We start from the raw sequence: 19,373 nt of genomic DNA on the forward strand, positions 1-19,373 counted from the left end.
ATCACCGTTTCTTGTGTTAAAAGGACATGATTGTCATAAATCATTTGCACGAGTATTGTTTAGAAGTATACCAGATCGACCTATGAGAATACTTTAAGAGATTTAAAAATCGTCATAAGTACACCTCTCATTATTGCTATCGGAATCTCTTTCGTCGACCATGAGTATTGTGAGTTCCTTTGTTTGAGTACTAGTCCGCTTTGATGTTCGTCAAACGTCTGCCATACATGGGGATTATAACAACAACACTCGGGCGGCTAGGTCCTCTTAGTAAGAGAAGCTGACAATACAAGATTGGGAATGTCCTCCTATCAACCATAGGGAACATGTCTTTGTTGTTTATAAGGCCTCTCTTAGAGCGAGACTGTAAAAATGCATGGCCGTGCTCAGATGGATTTTAAGAAATCATCTGTTTATTGACAGTGGAACTCATATTTCGAGAAACATTTCTTGACGTAATAAGGATGACAAATAATCTTACCTTATAGTTCATGAAGAGACATTAAGCGACATAGGAATCAGGCTATACACAAAAGGCGCACTTGTTCGGAAGGACAAGTGGGAGATTGATAGGAATGGTGTTTTTCAAACAAGTGTATTATTCCGATAATACACTTGAGGCTGCACTTGTTCGGAAGGCTGCTTATTCCGATAATACACAAGGGTTCAGAAATATTAGAAAACTAATTATTCAGTGAGGTCAAGCGATCGGAATGCCTAGTTGGAGGCTGCTTCCGATCAGTAATATTAATGTATAATTAATATTACAGCTTAATCTTGACTGAATCCTTCGGGTCACACCCAAGCAACTAACGATCCAACACGACAAATTAATCCAGAAGGAATTAATGAGTCGCTCGAGTATTATGAACATTGACGTCAGAAATCGAGCTAGGAGCGTCGAGACCGAGCGTCGCAACTCGCAAGTCGAGTCGAATTAATAATAAAATGAAGAGACGGTAAAAATCAATTAAACAATTACCAAAATACCCCTAGCATCGGAATGCCCTGAGCAAACCGAGTTCTAGGGGCAGATGGTGCTAGCACGCCAATGCTAGCAACGAGCAGATTTTTACCTAAAGTAACTTAAAAGTAATTTGTTTTAAGTTTCTATAGTTTTGAGTGCATTATTTTTAAAAGTAGACAGAAATTTGCTAAAAGTAGATAGAAATTGCCTAAAAGTAAATTGATGTGCCTAAAAGTAGATGTGCAAACTAAAGATGTGCCTAAAAGTAGATGTGCCTAATCAATAAATTGATGTGACTTTTGTATTATGGCTTGTGTATAACATATCAAAAAAGATGAAAATCCTTGCTCATTACATTACCCTATACATAATCATTGGTCATCTCATTTTTGTTTTGAATTGCAGACAGATTAAAATGGCCAAAACTACAAAGAAAAAACCTCCAACACAACCAGATCCAACAAAGGAAATTCCTGCAGCAAAGAAGGTTGCTACAAGTAAAAAAGTTACTGCAGGCAAGAAATCTCCTGCAGCCAAAATAACTCCTGCAACCAAGAAAGCTCCTGCAAATTCAAAGCAATCTCCAATTAAAGGTATATAGTATTGAAATACAATAATTATTTGATAAAGTAAATAGAAACACTTATAAAGTAAATCATTTATCTGTATAAGTCTATGTTACAAATGTAAAGATGCATACTATTACATAATTGAATATAAAAGTAAATGGTTAGTTTAGTAAAGTAAATAAAAAAGCTTATAAAGTAAATATATATGTTTTAAAAGTTCTGTAACATGTCTGTACTTATAAACTGATTGTGCAAACTAAATGTATTAGGTGCTAAGCTTCAAAGGATTTAAAAAAGCAAATAGTGATAAAGAGAAGGATTGAAGAACTAGAAGCATCAAAAGGTTCATAAATTTATATAGTAAAGAATCTATTAATCTGTTATAAAGTAAACGAACACTGTTATAAAGTAAATACAAATTGTTATAAAGTAAATAGAAACTCTTATAAAGTAAACAGAAACTGTTATAAAGTAAACTGTTATAAAGTAAACTATTTACTATTATTTGTGTATGATGTCTATTGATAAGTTTAATAAAGTTAATAAAAATGCTTATAAAGTAAATATAAATGTTTTCAAAGTTAGTTAACATGTTTTAACAAATTATAGGAACAAAGAAAAGGATAAAATCTGAAGTGAAAGATAGCAATTATAAACCAGACGAAGATCAGAATGAGGATTCTGATGGATCATCAGAAGAAGACAAAAAAAAGGGAAAAGCTCATTTAAAGAAAAAAATGAAGCTTGACAATTCTGATCTTGATGTACATGAAGTTATTGATGTTAATGATGATGATAATGGTAATCTAGAAATCAAGAAAACACACTGCAGGCCCAATGCAGTTGTTGATTTGATCAAGGATTTTAGTGAGCAGCAAAAAATAGATGTCATAAGTATTGGTTTTGGAGGGCTGCTTGAACTAAAGTTAACAAAAATTACAACATAGATGCTTCCATGGCTTTGTCACCATTTCAATGAAATCAACTGCATGTTCAAGATTGACATGGTGAAGGAATTTTCAGTTAGTTCTTATGATGTTGAAGATATATTCTTGCTTCCACATGTAACTGAGAACAAGGTCAGTTTTCAGTTAAGGAAGCAACCTCTATCAAACTTGTTGATTCAAAAAGAATGGAAGAAGAAGCTAGGAATTCTAGAAGAAGATGAGATAATTGTGAATAATTTGGAGAACAAATTAAAGAATTTGAAGAAAGGAGGGGAGGATTTTAAAAGATTCTTTGTGATGTATGTTTGCAGCACATTCTTGGCCCCTGTTACAAACAAAGTGATTGATTACAAGATAATAAACTATGTAGACAATGTGAAATAGATACATAACCTAGATTGGTGTGGTTATGTGATGAATAACCTGTGCAAAGCAGTGGGGAGCTTTAAGAACAACAAAAACAAGGAATCAAGATCAGGAATAAGTGGATGTGTCCTGATTCTTCAACTTATCTACTTTCATCATCTGGCATTCAGAGGGCAGACTGAACCTACAACACTGCCATTGATCAAACATTGGTTAGATGAGAAACTGAAAGAAAGAATTGCAAATGAGGCAAAGGCATCTTTTGGTCAAGGAGAACTCCAAAAAGATGTCTATCCAGTTTGTAGAAGAAAAGGAAAGCAAGCATTCTTGGGAGATGTAATTGAGAATGCTTATAGAAACTTTGCTGATAGAGAGAGAAGATTGGTGTCATTCAACCTACCAGAAGGTGTCATGCCAGATAGTGAAATACATGATGCTGCAAAAGATGTGAGTAATTTTTTTATAAGTTACAATGATTTCTTGTATTTACTTTAAAATGAAATGTCTTTACTTTTATCTCATATTTGTTTACTTTTATTATATTGAATTACTCTGCTTCTAGTAGTAATAATATAAAGGAAATAATAAACATAAATTAAATAATGTAGACTTAAAGGTAAACAAATTAACTTAAAAAGTAAATAGTATTTGTGTTCAAAAATAATGTATTAATAAGTTGTTATTTATTTTGAAGGAAATTGAAGAAGAACTGCAGATTCAAAACTTTTTGCAATAATACATGCTAAGCGTATAGCTACCTTAGGAGAGAAGATGAAACAACAACAAATGAATGTGTCTACATCAAATTCTCAACAGGTTTCTGAAACACAAAGGCCAATGGAAGATCCTAAAGTACAAAGGGATATGGATGAAATAGTCAGGCTTTATGATGATTTAAGAGATATATCTAGTGTGATTCTGTCAACATGGGAGGAGCAACACAAAAATTCTGAAACAGATCCTAAACCTAATCAAGAAAATGCAGTTGATCCTAAACCTGTCAATTTGGATGATGGTGATGAAGATATGAAAATAGAGGATCTGGATGATGAAAAAAAAGAGGATGACAAAAAAGAGGAGGAGGAAGAAGAGGAGGAAGAGGAAGAAAAGGAGAAAAAGGAGGAGGAAGAAAAGGAGAAAAAGAAGGATGAGGAAGAAAAGGAACAAAAGGAGGAGGATGCTGATAAGGAGGAGGAAGAAAATAAGGAAAACAAGGAAGAAGACAATAAAGAGGAGGAACAAGTGAATGAACAAGAGAAGGAACAAAAGAAAAAGGAAGATGAGAAGCAGAAAGAGAACACTGAAAAGAAAGAAGAGAAGAATGAAGCGAAAGGAGAAAAGGATGTTGATAACCAGGAGTTGATGCTGATATTAGTAGTGTAGTACACTCAGTCACTGAGAGTATCCTAAATCAGCCAACACTTACAAAGAAAGCAATAAACAAAATAATTGAAAGTAAGTTGTTAACTTTAGTAAATATTTAATCAATCCATAATCAATAGTGGATGATTGTTTTGAAACTATATCTGTTATTCAGGTGATGCTGAAAAGCAACTTCAGGCAGAAACAACCATTGAACTTAAAGACATTCACCAGGAGATAGTTTCAAAAGTTAAAATCAATTTAGATTGTGGAGAAAAAGATGTTGAAATTAATTTTGTTTCAAAGACAATGAAAGGAAACAAATCAAGAATGCATAAAATGCCAGAGCTTTATCAAGTAGTGGCTGATTACTGCTTTGTGAAGTACAACCCATTCAAACAGTAAGTAATGTATTATTTAATTTCAAACATATTATATCTACTTTAGATGATATTTTGTTTACTTTAAATAATATTTTATTTACTATAAATATTTAATTTTGCACAGTGAAGAGATTGTGAAATTTGAAGGTCTTCTCATGATAACAAGAGATGACATAACATCCCTAGCTCCAACAGCCCCTGCTCAAATGATAAAATCTAATATAGTTCAATGTTGGTCATCCTTATAAATGATTCTCGATTGAAAGAAGATCCTTCATGCTTTTTCTTTGTCATTGACCACAATGTAAGAGTTAATTAAAATGTTAAGCTAAATCATAATTAAACATGTATGATCTCATTAAGTAATATGTTTTATGTGCTCATTAATACACAGAGACCTCTAGAGCTGTCTCTTATGTCACAAGATGCTTCCCAGCAAACAGATAAAACAACACATGTGAAGTCTCCTTCAGTACACTCACAAGAATTGAATCAGGCATGGTATGATTGGATGTGCCTATGTGATGCAAAGGAGAAAATTTTGACAGCTCAGTTGGTATGTCTTATTATTCATGTATATTAAACTACATTGTAGGCCATTATGATTTTGAATTTGTAGACTAATAACTGTAATTTTAATGATAGATTTTTGTTCCAATCTGTCTGAGTAAACACTATAGTTTGATAGTGGTTAACTTTATGAATCAGACCATTCAATACTTGGATAATAGGGAGTATGATGACAGGCAAAAGCCTTTCTACATAATTCTTGGATCTATTGTGGTAAGATTTTTTTGCTTTATAAAAAGTAAATTATTAAAGTAAATAAGACTACTATTAAAGTAAATGAATATGTATTAAAAGTATACATTATAATGTCTGTAAAAAAAATAAGATAAAATACAAAGTAAAAGATGTTCTGATTAAAGTAAATAATATTTTTATTAAAGTAAAAGAATATCTATTAAAAGTATACATTATATTACCTGTAAAAAAATAATATAAAATAAAAAGTTAAAGATGTTTTGATTAAAGTAAATCATATGTTTATTAAAGTAATTTATACTATAAATTTGAATAACTTATATATTGCTTTACAAATGTTATAGGTGGAGGAAATGTCAAACTTTCTGAAGAGAATTAGTCATGAAAAAGCTGATGAAAGACTAGAATATGAGTTTGATGAAGTTAACTTCAAGCGGAAGACACCAAGATATACTCTTGATTGTGGTGTTTTTGCAATGATCCATATGCTGTGTTTTTCTGGAGACACTTTTGATTCTGACCTTGATTTAGCAAGTAGGAGAAAGGTGTATCGTGCAGAAATATGTGCTACTCTTGCTTTGGCAGACATAAACACCAAAAGAAAACAACTTATGGTAAAAATTTCAAGGTTCAAGGTAGTTAGGAAACTAGAGAAGGAGAAAGGGGTGGAAGATATGATATGTGTTTCTGATTTCTTGAAGAAACACAAGGAAGTAATGGATAACATGAGTTTGACATGTCACCAAGTGATTGACTACTTAGCAATCAATGATGATGAAAACTTTCCAAACAAGAGGTATGTTTTATACTTGCTAAAAAACAAATACTCATATTGCATTATATATAAAATTGTTTGCCATAAGTATAACTTTAATTTTAATTCAACATTACAACGAAGTAGTTGGCTGGTTTATAGATTCAATTGAAATAGTAAGGCAAGATTGTAACGCTTTGCTCAATGAATGGAAAGTTTCAAGTAATATGATCACTGCTTGGTCAAACCACCTCAATAACATTGAAATGCAAAAAGACAGGTCTGAAAATGACTTGATCAGATTCTTCTTTGGATGTGAGTTCATGGTAAGTTTTTCCAATTTAATTTTATAATTTAAAATTATGCATTAAACAAATATTAGATATAATCTTTGGATTTTTTTTTTTTTTTTTTTTTTTTTTTGCAGGATGCTTTAACAATGTGTTTGAATGCTCATGGGAAAAAAGGAGTAACAAGTCTGCAAAAACTATGGATTGATTGGAACAATTCACAATCATTGGACTTGGATGTAGCTCAATGTGTAAGACAGAATTAATATTTAAAGTAGAACAATATATGTTTAAAGTAATAAAAAACAGGTTTAAAGTAAATATGTGTAAAACAAACCTATGTGCAGGTATTTATACCTTTGAAGATGGAAGATCATTATTTTCTTGCTGTGATAAACTTCAATGATGAAACAATTGATCATCTGGACAACACTTTGTACGAGACTAATGAAGAATATGAGCCTGTACAGAGTTTTATCTTAGAAACGGTAAAGAATCAATAGATTAAAAAAATGTCTTTAAATTCATTTTTCAATGTCTGATATTATATTAATATTCATTGCATTGCAGGTGATACAAGTACAAAAGTTGTTTAAAAAAAGAAAGCATCCATAAGCAAATGATATGCTGTCCTACAAGCTGAGAATAATTGAACTTCCATTCCAAAAAGAAAAAGAAGATAATTTCTCAGCAAGCTATCTACTGCTGCATATGAAGGTTTATGATGGTGCAAATGGGATAGGATTAGGAACAATAAAAGAGGTAAGTTACCATACTTATTTTTGAAGTCCTTGAACTTTATACTTATCTGGTAATTTATGTAAACTAAAGCTAATCTTTTATTTTTTTTTACAGGAATTTCCAAGACTGAATCACCATCACATAAGAACAGTGCTTGACCTACTTCTCAATGATAACAATCAAATGAAACAAACACTACTTACAAATGTTGAGAATTGGGAAGAGAAGAAAGCATCTGAACAATTGTAAATGATATCAGTAGATTTGAATATATCAGTAGTTTTAAGTAGTATGTTTGTATGAAGAATACATATTATATCTCTAAGTTGAATTACTGGGATTGTTCTGTGTCAAAAATGGTGGTAGATGTAAAAGTAGAAGAAATCAATCAAAAAGTAAATGAAAATAGTGTTAAAGTAAATAACACTATGTTTAAAGTAAAAGAAAAAAAGTTTTAAAAAAAAACCTTTCTGAAATATGGTGTTCGATTTTAAAGTAAACAAAAATACTGTTAAACTAATAGAAAATGGATCTAAAGTAGAGGTGGAGATGGGAAAAAGCATTAAAGTCAAAACAAGAAAAAAATTCAAGTAAAAAACATGTTATTCGATTATAAGTGAATGAAAATAGTGTTAAAGTAAATAACACTATGTTTAAAGTAAAAGAAAAAAAGTTTAAAAAAAAATCTTTCTGAAATATGGTTCTCGATTTTAAAGTAAAGAAAAATACTGTTAAAGTAATAGAAAATGGATCTAAAGTAGAGGTGGAAATGGTAAAAAGTATTCAAGTCAAAACAAGAAAAAAATTCAAGTCCAAAACATGTTATTCGATTATAAGTAAAGGGAATTAATTCGATTATAAGGGCGGGGCGGGGTGGATGTTAGCCTTTCGATCCCCATCCCCTTCCCCACGACGCCACGACGGGTGCAATATTTTAATTCACGTAATTCTTTTATTAAGTAGTATAAAAGTATATTATTTTTCTTTTAAAGATATATATATATGTGGGTATGAGTTGGGGATGGGGTGGGTACAAAGTGGAGCGGGTAGGATGGGGCAGGGATGGGGCGGGTACAACTTAAAATCCATCCATCCCCGCCCCACCACCGCAAAACCGAGACCCATCCCCACCAAACTGGGGATAGGTTGGGTCTCCTACTTGACCTGCCCCACATCCATGGGTGGAGGTGGTTGTGAAGGTGGTTGTGAGGTGGTAGTTAAATGCTTGGTCACACTAAAAAAATACAAATTTTTAAATTATTGTTTTCTGGAAGGTCATGCACCACACTATTTCAGTAAGAACGAGTTTGGTTTGGGTTAAGTAAGAATAGGTCGGGTCTATTCGAGTTAGGTCAACAGGAATTAATACCGTAACCTATGTTGATCAAATACGGATTGGGTCATGCTTGAGTTGGATTACAATCGGCCTTACATCTTATTAGGTTTGGTACAGGTTTAGGTGAGTTTAATAACTGGTCAAGTTACATTCAATTCAAGTCAATAATTAGTGAGTAGAGAATGAAGTCAATATAGAATTTTAGACGAATTTGGTTGAAGTCAATAATTTTACGGCTTATAATCAAGTCGAAGTCACCAAGTCAATAATCTATGGGTTACATTTAGGTCAGGTCATCTACACGTCAATTCATTTTCGAGATCAGGTCTCAAATACTCTTGTCAACTCGGGTTCCATGGAAAATGTGACAAGTATTTTAGAACAAAAAATGGAAATGGTAACAACTATTCTATGACAAAGGGAGTAATACAAGATATTATCTTTAATTTTGTAAATAAGGACATTATATATATCAAACAATTCATATGATATAAAATATCATAAAATTAAATGAATTATTTCATAAAGTTAATGTATAATAGCTAAAAGTAAATAAATTGAACTTAAGTTCTGTAATACAATTACTTAGAGTAAAGGTAAAAATATTACAATAATAAAAATAATAAAAAAAATTTGTTCATTAAATCTTGATCTTGATCTTCCAAAACATCTTCTAATTTCCAAGTATTATAATAACTGCACAAAAATAAACATCAGTTATTTGTGACAAATTAAAGTAAATAAATTAGATTGTAAAGTAAATAAATTACAACTTAAAGTAAATAGGAAAAGTGAAGAGGTAAAATACCAAATAAAAAAAGTACCAAGTATAATAATACCTACACAAAATAAAAAGTAAATGAAGTTACTGTTAAAGTAAATAAATAGAATTTTAAAGTAAATGGAACACATTTAAAAGTAAAATACCTGAAAAATTACTTGTTTGGATAGTTTCTACTATCATGGGAAACACCAGATTGACCACAAGCACTACAGGTTCTGCCCTTTTTGGATTTTTGTTCAGTAGCTATTTCTTTTACACTCTTCAACCGCTTTGAACTTCTGGCAGAACCTTTATTAAGACACTGATTTGGAGGCAAGATATTTACATCTACTTCATTTGACCCAACCAAAACCTAAATATCAGCATCTTTCACCTCTTTTGAACTAGGTGCATTTCCAGGATTATTCTTTGATATCATCTGCTCCTCAAATGAAGATAATGTCCTAATAAGCTCAGATAAATCATCCTCAGATTGGTCAGTTAAACTCACACAACTGAAAATCTTAGACCATACATCACTGACCAATTGCTTCTTCTTATCATACTTAGAAGCATCATCCAGAGCAACATTTATGACAGAAGCTTTCTTCAGAACATCTTTTCTCCAACGATTCAAGATATAAGGATCGGGAATTTCAAGTATACACTTGCCTTTCATAACAAACAGAATGTGTCTACATAAAACGCCTTGACTCTCAAACATTCTACAAGTATAACTTGACTCATATGTGGCCAAGTCAAAAGTTACATCAAAATTTTTCCTTTTCTCATGATTAAAAATAACAAAAAACTCCACACCATCTCCATACAGAGTACTACAACTTTCAACACCACATGAAAAACAGGGTCCCTGGCATTCTTCTTGAAAATCATAAAATATGGCACGAGTATAAACAACAACAGCGTGCTTTTCCAAGTGTAAATGTGTAACCAATTGAGGCTCAAGTTTATTAAGCCTGATCAACTCATCATGTTCATGCCTTTGAGCATCAATAGCAGTTTCATAATGGATAAAGAATTCAACACAGGTTACATGAGGGTTTGTAAAATTACAAAAGAAACTGTTTTCACCTTCAGACCTAGAAGAAGAACGCAGTAAACCACCCATAAATAAGTCCCTAAAATATGCAGGAATCCACAGATGTTTAATCTTGAACATGTATGCAAACCACTCATGATCGACAAGGTCAAACTCCTCCATAACACTATTCCAGCCATCGACAAATACATGAGGATCAATTTCTCTATGCCAAACTACTGCACTTAGCTTTTTCAGGAAATCAGTTTCATTACAAAAAGCAGTTCCAACCTTTTCAGGTACCTTCCTCATTATGTGCCACATATAGCCTATGTTTAGTCTCTTGGTAAAAACCTTTTCTATGGCAATACCCATTGCAGGATCTTGTTCAGTGATAATAAAAGAGGGTTCTCTTCCCATACACTTCAAAAAAGTTTGAAATAGCCACACAAAAGAATCTATGTCATCTTTAGATAATAAAGCAGCACAAAATGTAACACATCTCTTGTGATTATCAACACTAGTAAAAGGATAGAAAACCAATGAATATTTATTTGTATCATAGGTAGAATCAAAAGATAAAGAGTCCCCAAATAATTGATAATCTCTTCTACCAATAGTATCAGCCCAAAAGACACGGGTCAAATGCCTGCTTTCATCAACACAGTAATCAAAATAATAACCCCCTTACTGGTTTTCACTTTTTGTTCAAGGTTTTGAACAAACATCGCACCATCAGCATTAGAGATATAAACTTTCAAGTCCCTTGAAAAATTTTTGAAATCATTTTTACTGCCCTTGACATTTTGAAACCCACCACAAAGTTCTTTCATGATCCTATAAGACATAACAGTCCCTATATTTAACTTTGAGTTGTCAAAAATAAACTTCTTATGAGCAAAATTTAAACCAACTACATGTTTAGTAACCTGCCTAGTAATAGGTGTAGAAAAAGGACAAGAATGAGATTCATAAAAACAATAAACCATATACTTCCCACCAGTACAAAACCTAAATTTTATCTTAGCAGGACAACCAACTCTCTTCACAGTCTTTCTCTTTAAACAAGAACCTTCAACTTGTTTACCAGATTTCTTGTTATTTGTCACATACCCTTCTTTGCTACATAATAAATATTTAATTACAGTAACCCCTTTACCAGTAGGATCATCCTTATTCTTTTGTGATTTAGTAGTACTAGAATGGACTTTAAATCCACACTCATTAGCATATTTGTAATAAAAGGCAATACCATCTTGAAGAGTATCAAATATCATTACAACAAAAGGTTTGTTTTCCAAAGAACAACCCGGCATATACTCTTTATCACCTCCAGAATTATAATATATTTTAGGCTGAGTGGGTGTTTTGAAAATTCTTACATTGTTATCTTTAGTAGTGACAGAAAAAGAACAATGCTCTACACTTTCAGACATGTTCCTGAAAAGTAAATGAATCGATAGAAAAAGTAAACAAACAATAAATAAAATTAAATAAACTATAACTAAAAGTAAAATTTTTTTTTTAAAAATATACTAATAAAAATTATTAGAGATATACTAAAAAGTAAATGAGTCAGAGCAGAAAGTAAAAAAAAGAAAATTTAAAAAACTTGAAGAAACTAAAAAACATGAAGTTATAAGGATTAAGTAAAACTAATAATAAGAAGTTAATGACTGAATGCAAAATGTAAATTTAAAACAACAACAAATTATACTACTTGATTAATAAAAGCAAGCAATATAGCAACTATATGAAAAAAACATCTACATTGAATTCCGTAAGTGTAAAACCATAAAATAGAAATTAAAAACCAAAATCATAAAAATAAAACAAAAAATCAAACACTAAATTGTATAGAATAATTCAAAGAACAATTAATAAGAAAAAATTGATAAAAATTACGATAAAAAACCCTAAATAGGAAAACTCGTAATAAGATAAACGATGAAATCAAAATAAACAACAAAAATACAAATATAATTAGAAAATTACCTCAATGAATGAAAAAAAATCAAAGAATACGATGTAATTGAAGATCAAAATCGAAAAATCTGGGCAAAAAAATTCGCAAAATCGAAGAACAGATGGCGCGGCGGAGAAAGCAATGTTAGAGAGAGAAAATGAAGACGCGAAGAGAGAGAAAATGAAAGGAAGAGAGAGAGAAAGAAAGGAGGTCATTCAAGTGACAAAATTACCAAAATGTCATTATTGAAATGAAAAAGGCGGGTGAAGCAAGGGCCATTGGATTAAGAGTGATCAACGCTCTAGATTAGTTCCTAGTTCCTATTCTATGCTTAGGTTCTCACATGATCCCATTTCTATATATATATATATATATATATATATATATATATATATATATATATATATATATATATATATATATATATATATCACAATGTATAATATATAATGTATATATTATTTTAGTATATTACATTGTGATTATTACTTGTAACTATCGAAGATGAACCCGTAAGAGATGATTTTCTTCCATGACCAGATGTAATGGCCAGATCAAAAGCCTCGGGTCCATCTCTTTCATGAGGATGGAGGACAAATTGACCCCTTGCAAGTTTGATTCGCAGCACCCCGTCAAAGCAATAATACAGCTTGATTAACTCCCCATCTTCTAACCCATTGTCTCGGATGAATTCTTCCCACCGTTCTATAATGAAGTAAAATCCACTCCTCAGTAAACGGCAAACACAAGGACATGGAAGCTCACCAAGGTTTTTCTATCTCTATTAGCATTATAACGAAATATGAATCGTAGGATAGGCCTACACAACAACAATTTATGTCAAGTGTTAAAAAGCGATAAACATTTTATATGAACATTAATTAAAATGCAAAAGATACAATTATGTTCCACAAACAACTTACCATCTTCGAGATTAATGAAATTGATGCGCTCACGGAGATGCGATGAATGATATTAGAACAAGGAGTGAGGTGAAGCGGTTAACGGAGTGCGATGAAGGCGAAAGATGGAATGATAGAGATGAACATGAAAATTGGAATTAACTTCCTTCAACTTTGAAACTTGTTTTATAGGAGATAAGAAGGCTTATTTATAAACATAAAACTTGAATATTGGAGAAACCGTTTTGGTTAAAATTTATATTTTGTATTTTGAAACTTGGATATTGATTAAATAAGAGATTAATGTGTTTACATATAAATTATTACAAATTAATAGCCATTTATATTTTAAAAGTTGATTATTTAAAAAAAAAATAATAAAGTAAAAAATTCTCCTTTTTTTAATAACCTCTTGCCATGTATCAATAACTCAATGGGTATTGGACCATTACCATGTGTACAAAAACTTTGTGTGTACATGCTAGCGTTGAAGCAAATTTTGAACAACTCTAGTTCACATGTCGTGCCTGCAAAACACATTTGATTCAATTCACTAGTAATATAAGTCATTATTAATTAATGTAAATACATTATGGTCTAAAATTTAGAATATATAATCTATAACCTAACCAAATTAATAAACATAATCTGATAAAGTAGTGCATGCATTGATGTGAAAATTATTGGACAAAGGATTCAGTTACAAGTATCTTTGCAGACCTAAATGATCATATTAAGGTCGAAATACCTTTTTATCTATATATGGACTACTATTTGCACTTTTAATTTTTATCACCAGGGAAACTTAGAGCATGCTATATTCCTACAAGCTTACAAATTGTTCAAAAAACATTACTTCTACAAGTAATATAACTAATTACTCTTTATAAGCTACATAGCCTACATGTTTAGTTTGGATAATGTACATTTGATACACAACATCGTTGTTGGAACCTGACAACACCAAAATAGACATGCCAAACCCATCAATATTTCGAAGCATTAGCTTTTTAAATTATAGGTTGTTTGTTTGGTGAATTTGATTATCAAAGTTTCTAGAATTTATAGAGCCTACGGTATATACAATAGCAATGCATGGTCATAATTGTAAGTGACAATACATAACTGCAAGCCATGCACATCTGAGTATCTAACTTCCTTACGACAATACACTAAGTAATGACAGAATTTTACTAAATATATCAGAGATTGGACTAGCAAGACGAGACTACACATATATATACAGCACAAGGTTGTGGATGGGGGAAAGAGTGTCTAGGGCCAAAGTAGTAATGTGGCTAGATTATACTAGTATCGTCTAGTATGTTCTACCAAATTACTAGATTTAAAATGTGTTAAAAATACCAAAAGTAGATGCCATTTAGTCGCAAATAACTAAATAATGCAGGGATTGAAGAATGAACACTATTCAGGTATGATTGTACAATTATTAATTCCAAAATTTTCTATTACAAAAGGATTAGACCACATATATGTAAGGTCTCCAAAGACCTATAAGTATATACTCCACACTTGTACAAGACTTTTCCTAAGTTTCACACATTATTCTAATACTCAATCCGGATTTACTTATCATATAATTATTTAATAACATTAAGTTATTTAAAAATTTATTTCAATTATTAATTAATTTTAAAATGGTAATTTGACAGCTCATTATTGGGCAATGTAATTATTTTTGTCCTTTCGTGTAGTCTCAAGATGTGTTTTGGAATCCAAGACTATATGCATCTTGGTACAGATTATTGATAAGAGAGTTTTGCTGAAGACGTGCCCAAAGACTAATCTCAAGATTAGGGATAAACTTACCAAAATGAAGACTACTGATAAACTTACCCATATTATATTAATGTTGTCTTTTGTGGTATGTTTTGAACCAAACAAGAGTATATGTCTCCACGTAGTTTGAACATATCTTATTTTATTGAAATTTGATAAAAAAAAAAACAACGGAAAGAAAGTATCAAAGTCATGGCGTGAAGGTAGTGGTAAATTGGTAATGATAATGAAGAAGAATAAAAGCCCCATCATGACATCACTGCAAGGCTATATCAAAGATTTTGTATAGTAACCCTACATTATCAAATATATGGATGTGACCTATAAAGAGTAATGATGATAGTAGGTTTGCATGACATCATCGATATAAAGTGAATGGGGTTTTAGGGTTTAGTAATAGGGGTAGGTGTAGCATGCTTGGAACAAAACCCAATAAGAATCCCTTGGATATTATACTACATGGATTTTTTGCATAAATATTCATCCATTTTAATACTCATAAGTAGTCGAATTCATCAAGATTTGGGGTACGTAATATTAAGGAGTATGGATTAGAGATCATTTATTGTCTCAAAAATGTAATATACGATAATTTCAGGTATCGTTTAGAATTACATCAATCATGTCCAGTTTATCTGGTCGATTTATTTAATATGGAATGAGATATTGTAGGGCGTAATTGATATTCACCCTTTACTAATTGTTTAACATGACCAAACTTCATATATATACATATTATTGATATTTATATATTTATAATTTAACTCATGGGCAAACCGTCTAAATTGCCTTGTAATATACCTTTAGGCATGTATGAATTAAGACTAAGCCATGGTTATCAATTTTAAATGATCATTTAATAATTAAATATTGATATTCTGATAATAGTTTAATTAAAGTGCGTTCTGATCGTGTGTTGACTTAATATTACGTAGAGTTTTATGGATAATATTTAAGGTTAATCAATTCTAAATTTATACCCGATTTTTCCTTTTACCTTGAGTTGGTTGCATACTACTTATATTTTAGGAACTTACTCTCCCATGAGTGAACCACCTCCCAACTTGCTCTTCCTACAATTGCATTCCATTCCTTTCTCTACAATCTACTACACTGAATAATGTCTGATCTTCAACTCCCTAATCTATTTCTTCCAAGCTATTAGAAAGAAAACCATTTTTAAATAGGGAGATGATACTAAGGCGGAATTTCAAAAGTTGAAAGAACATTTACACTCCTAGCCAAGGCTTGTAAGCCCCTTTCCAAAGAAGACGCTTTACATGTATTTGGTCGCCTCTTAGTGTTGTTCTCCTTGATGTGAGAGACGTTAATCATCTCCTGGTCTATTTCATTAGCCACATTCTTTGAAATATTGAGGATCAGTACTCTACGGTTGAAAAGTTTGGCCTTGCACAATTCAAAGCGGTAAAATGTTGAAACCATACTTCTTGGCACATCCGATGGTAGTCTACACAAACTATCCACTAAAGCGGCCAATGACAAATTTAGAGTCTTCCGGTCGTATAATAAAATGGGCTATTAAAATACAAAGTCTTAAAATTACCTTTGAAACAAGGAAGGTAGTGAAGGGTCAGGCATTTGCTGATTTCATCGTGGATGACACATCCGGTAGAGCTGGATAACTTGGATCAGGTTTGGAAGGTATATGTAGATAAGAGCTCTATTATGAATGGCTATGGTGCTAAAATTATATGTCAATCTCCCGAGGGGGACAAATATGAATATACACTACCATTCAAGGTCTAGGCTTCAAATAATGAAGTTGAATATGAAGCCCTACTAGCCAACATCCGCATGTGTGAGGCGGCAAGGGCAATGAAAATTAACGCATATTCTGATTGTCAGTTGGTTGTAAGCTAATACCATAGTGAGTATGAGGCCACCCATCCAGCTATAATTAAATGTTGGGTTTCGTGATGTTGATGAGGGTCATTTCTGGCACTCATTTAGTCTCTTTTAGGATTAATTTTAATCGCTTTTATAGCTCTTTTATCTCTTTTTCTTTAGTTTTATCTTCTATTTCTCTAATTTGTGTTTTCCATGGTTGTTTTCCCATTTTCTTGCATTTCTTAGTTTATTTTGCCTTTTCTCTTTTATTTGTTTGCTTTTCTTTGATTTCAGGAGAAAGGTGATGTCCAAGGATCTCAATGGCTTTTTCTCGGGATTTGTAAGGCTCAAGATGCAAGCCAGTCTCTCCCTTTGAAGCTCAAGTGTTAAAGGGTGCAAGGTCCAAGCCTTCTAGGTCGCGCTCTCAAGCTATTTGGGCATAAAAAATGATGTTGAACCCACCGTGGGAGCCCTTGGAATCTGCTACTCCCAATGTTCATCAAGTGGAGCGCACAGAGGTATTGATGGACGCACGAGAGGAGCTACCCTGCTCCCAGGCGCGGGCGCGCACGAGTCTGGCGCAGGCGCGCACGAGTCTGGCGCAGGCGTGCAGAGTAGGGACGCGACCGCGCATGTGCGAGGTGAGGTCGCGCAGCCCTACCTTCCCCGTTCCATACCCATTTCTTCGCGGCCGCGCATATTGAGGAGAGGTCGCGCCTATACGGGTTCTTTTTTGACGTCTAACTAACTTCTCATTTGTTAGATTTACTATATATGGATTTTTTTCCTTTTAGAGAGAGAAAGGTACTAGAATTTGATTAAAAATTGAATAGAATAGATTTTTAGAGAGAGAAGCTCAAGATTTTGGGAAACTTTTGTTCTAGATTTTAGAGAGAGAAACTTGGTAATTAATGATTGCTACATTTGATCTTCATTCTCTTCGATATTGATCAAAGTTTTGTAAGAATTCTTTTCTCTTTAATGCAATTTTAGTGTTTGATCTTTGATATATTGTTGAATTTCTAGTTGATTGTTTGATTTGATTGGTGATATTTTGATTACAATGTTGATGATGAAACTGATGATTTGTTTTGTTATGCTTTCCAATTCTACAATGTGTAGTGAGTAGATCCTTTTGTTGGGGATGTGGTGAAGCATGTATGAATGATAGACTATTGCTAATTTTGGGATTTTGATTGATTTAATATTGTGATTAATTTGGTCGATTGATTTTGTGCATGTGCTTGATTTGTTGAGGAGTAGCTATCCTTGATTATCAAGCTAGATTGCATTGTCATTTTCATTAATACGACACATTGATTTGGAAGCTACTTTTATCGTGAACTTTTCTCGTGATTTTCATTTGATATTCATTCGTACAGACCACTAGTTTAACCCTAGGAAATAGTTTTTCAAGTGATATTGATTGCAAATACCATTTTCCCTTGCATTATTAAATTGATCAACTTCCTGTCAAATTAGCATGTTTATCGTGAATGTATGTGGATCCTAATTCCCTAGTATCTTGATATTGATTTCAATTCTTAGTATTTGTTGTGTTGATTTGTTTTTGTATTAGACTAAATCGTTTGCCTAGACTTCGGAATAGCTTAACTTAAGATCATAGCATATACCTCAATTCCTTTGGGTTTTACTCGGACTTACCCCTATACTAGGGTTAGGTTTGGTTATAAATTTTGTTTGATCAGGGGAGTTTTAGAACTCAACGACCTAGAATCTTTCCTCCCATCAGATGTCCAACACCACACGGAAACAAAACCCAACCCCAAGACCCGCACATAAATAAATGCAACTAAAAAAGCATATTAATTAACGACATAAGTAATAACATAATTAATTAACTAATTTAAGAAGAAAAGACGATCATATCCTTGATGCTTGCTTCGCTCTTTCTTAGAGCTCGGACTTGAAAGCGTCGAGCCTCGCAAATGCACTAGCCTCCAATGTCTCACACCCTCGAGACTCGACCCGAACGACCCCTACCTTGAAGCTTAGTTAGGGCTAGACCAAGAAAGACCAGAGTATTACGAATTTAAAGGTTTTTCACCTATTAGGAGATGCCTTCTTAAGTTCAACTCAAGTGAGTAATCCCAACTCCTAAGGTTGGTATTTATATGCAAAGGTTCCCAAAAACTTCAATCATCTTTCCATGTGGGAGAAATGATAATGTTAGAATAGTAAGAAATTAATTTAATTCTAAATTAAATTAAATGTCATGAAACAATAATCAAATGACAAGTATCAAAATTCCAACATCAACTTGTGCATACTTGAAAAAATTACATCTTCCAATATGAAAACTAATTACATTTCATTCACAAGTTTAAAACTTTATGAATTTAATCAAATTCGATAAATGATTAAATCAAGGGCTGATGCGTGGCTTGCGCGCACGGCTACTCCAGCGAGCCCAGCCAAAGGGTCAGGTTGCGAGTTGGGCAGCCTTGGCACCTAAGGCTGGCAGCACCAGCTAGCATGCGCACATAGGCTGAGCCGAAAGGGGAAACCGGTTTGAGGATGCCTAGAGGAGCAAAGGAATATGGTCCCGTCCCCC

The 19,373-nt window shown here is 32.5% G+C and overlaps 1 protein-coding gene across 1 annotated transcript; it reads right to left on the reverse strand.

Moving 5' to 3' along the window:
* Positions 1-9,616: 9,616 nt before the first annotated feature.
* LOC145565202 (protein FAR1-RELATED SEQUENCE 5-like) lies at positions 9,617-11,718 on the reverse strand. The gene is made up of 2 exons (XM_081625276.1): positions 11,009-11,718; positions 9,617-10,931 (listed from the first exon to the last, which is right to left on the reverse strand). The coding sequence occupies exons 1-2, from the start codon at positions 11,716-11,718 to the stop codon at positions 9,617-9,619; spliced, it is 2,025 nt and encodes a 674-aa protein (XP_081481402.1).
* Positions 11,719-19,373: the final 7,655 nt, after the last annotated feature.

Source organism: Chenopodium album, chromosome 10 (assembly GCF_948465745.1).
Source record: "Chenopodium album chromosome 10, dcCheAlbu1.1, whole genome shotgun sequence".
In the NCBI taxonomy this organism is placed as follows: Eukaryota; Viridiplantae; Streptophyta; class Magnoliopsida; order Caryophyllales; family Amaranthaceae; genus Chenopodium; species Chenopodium album.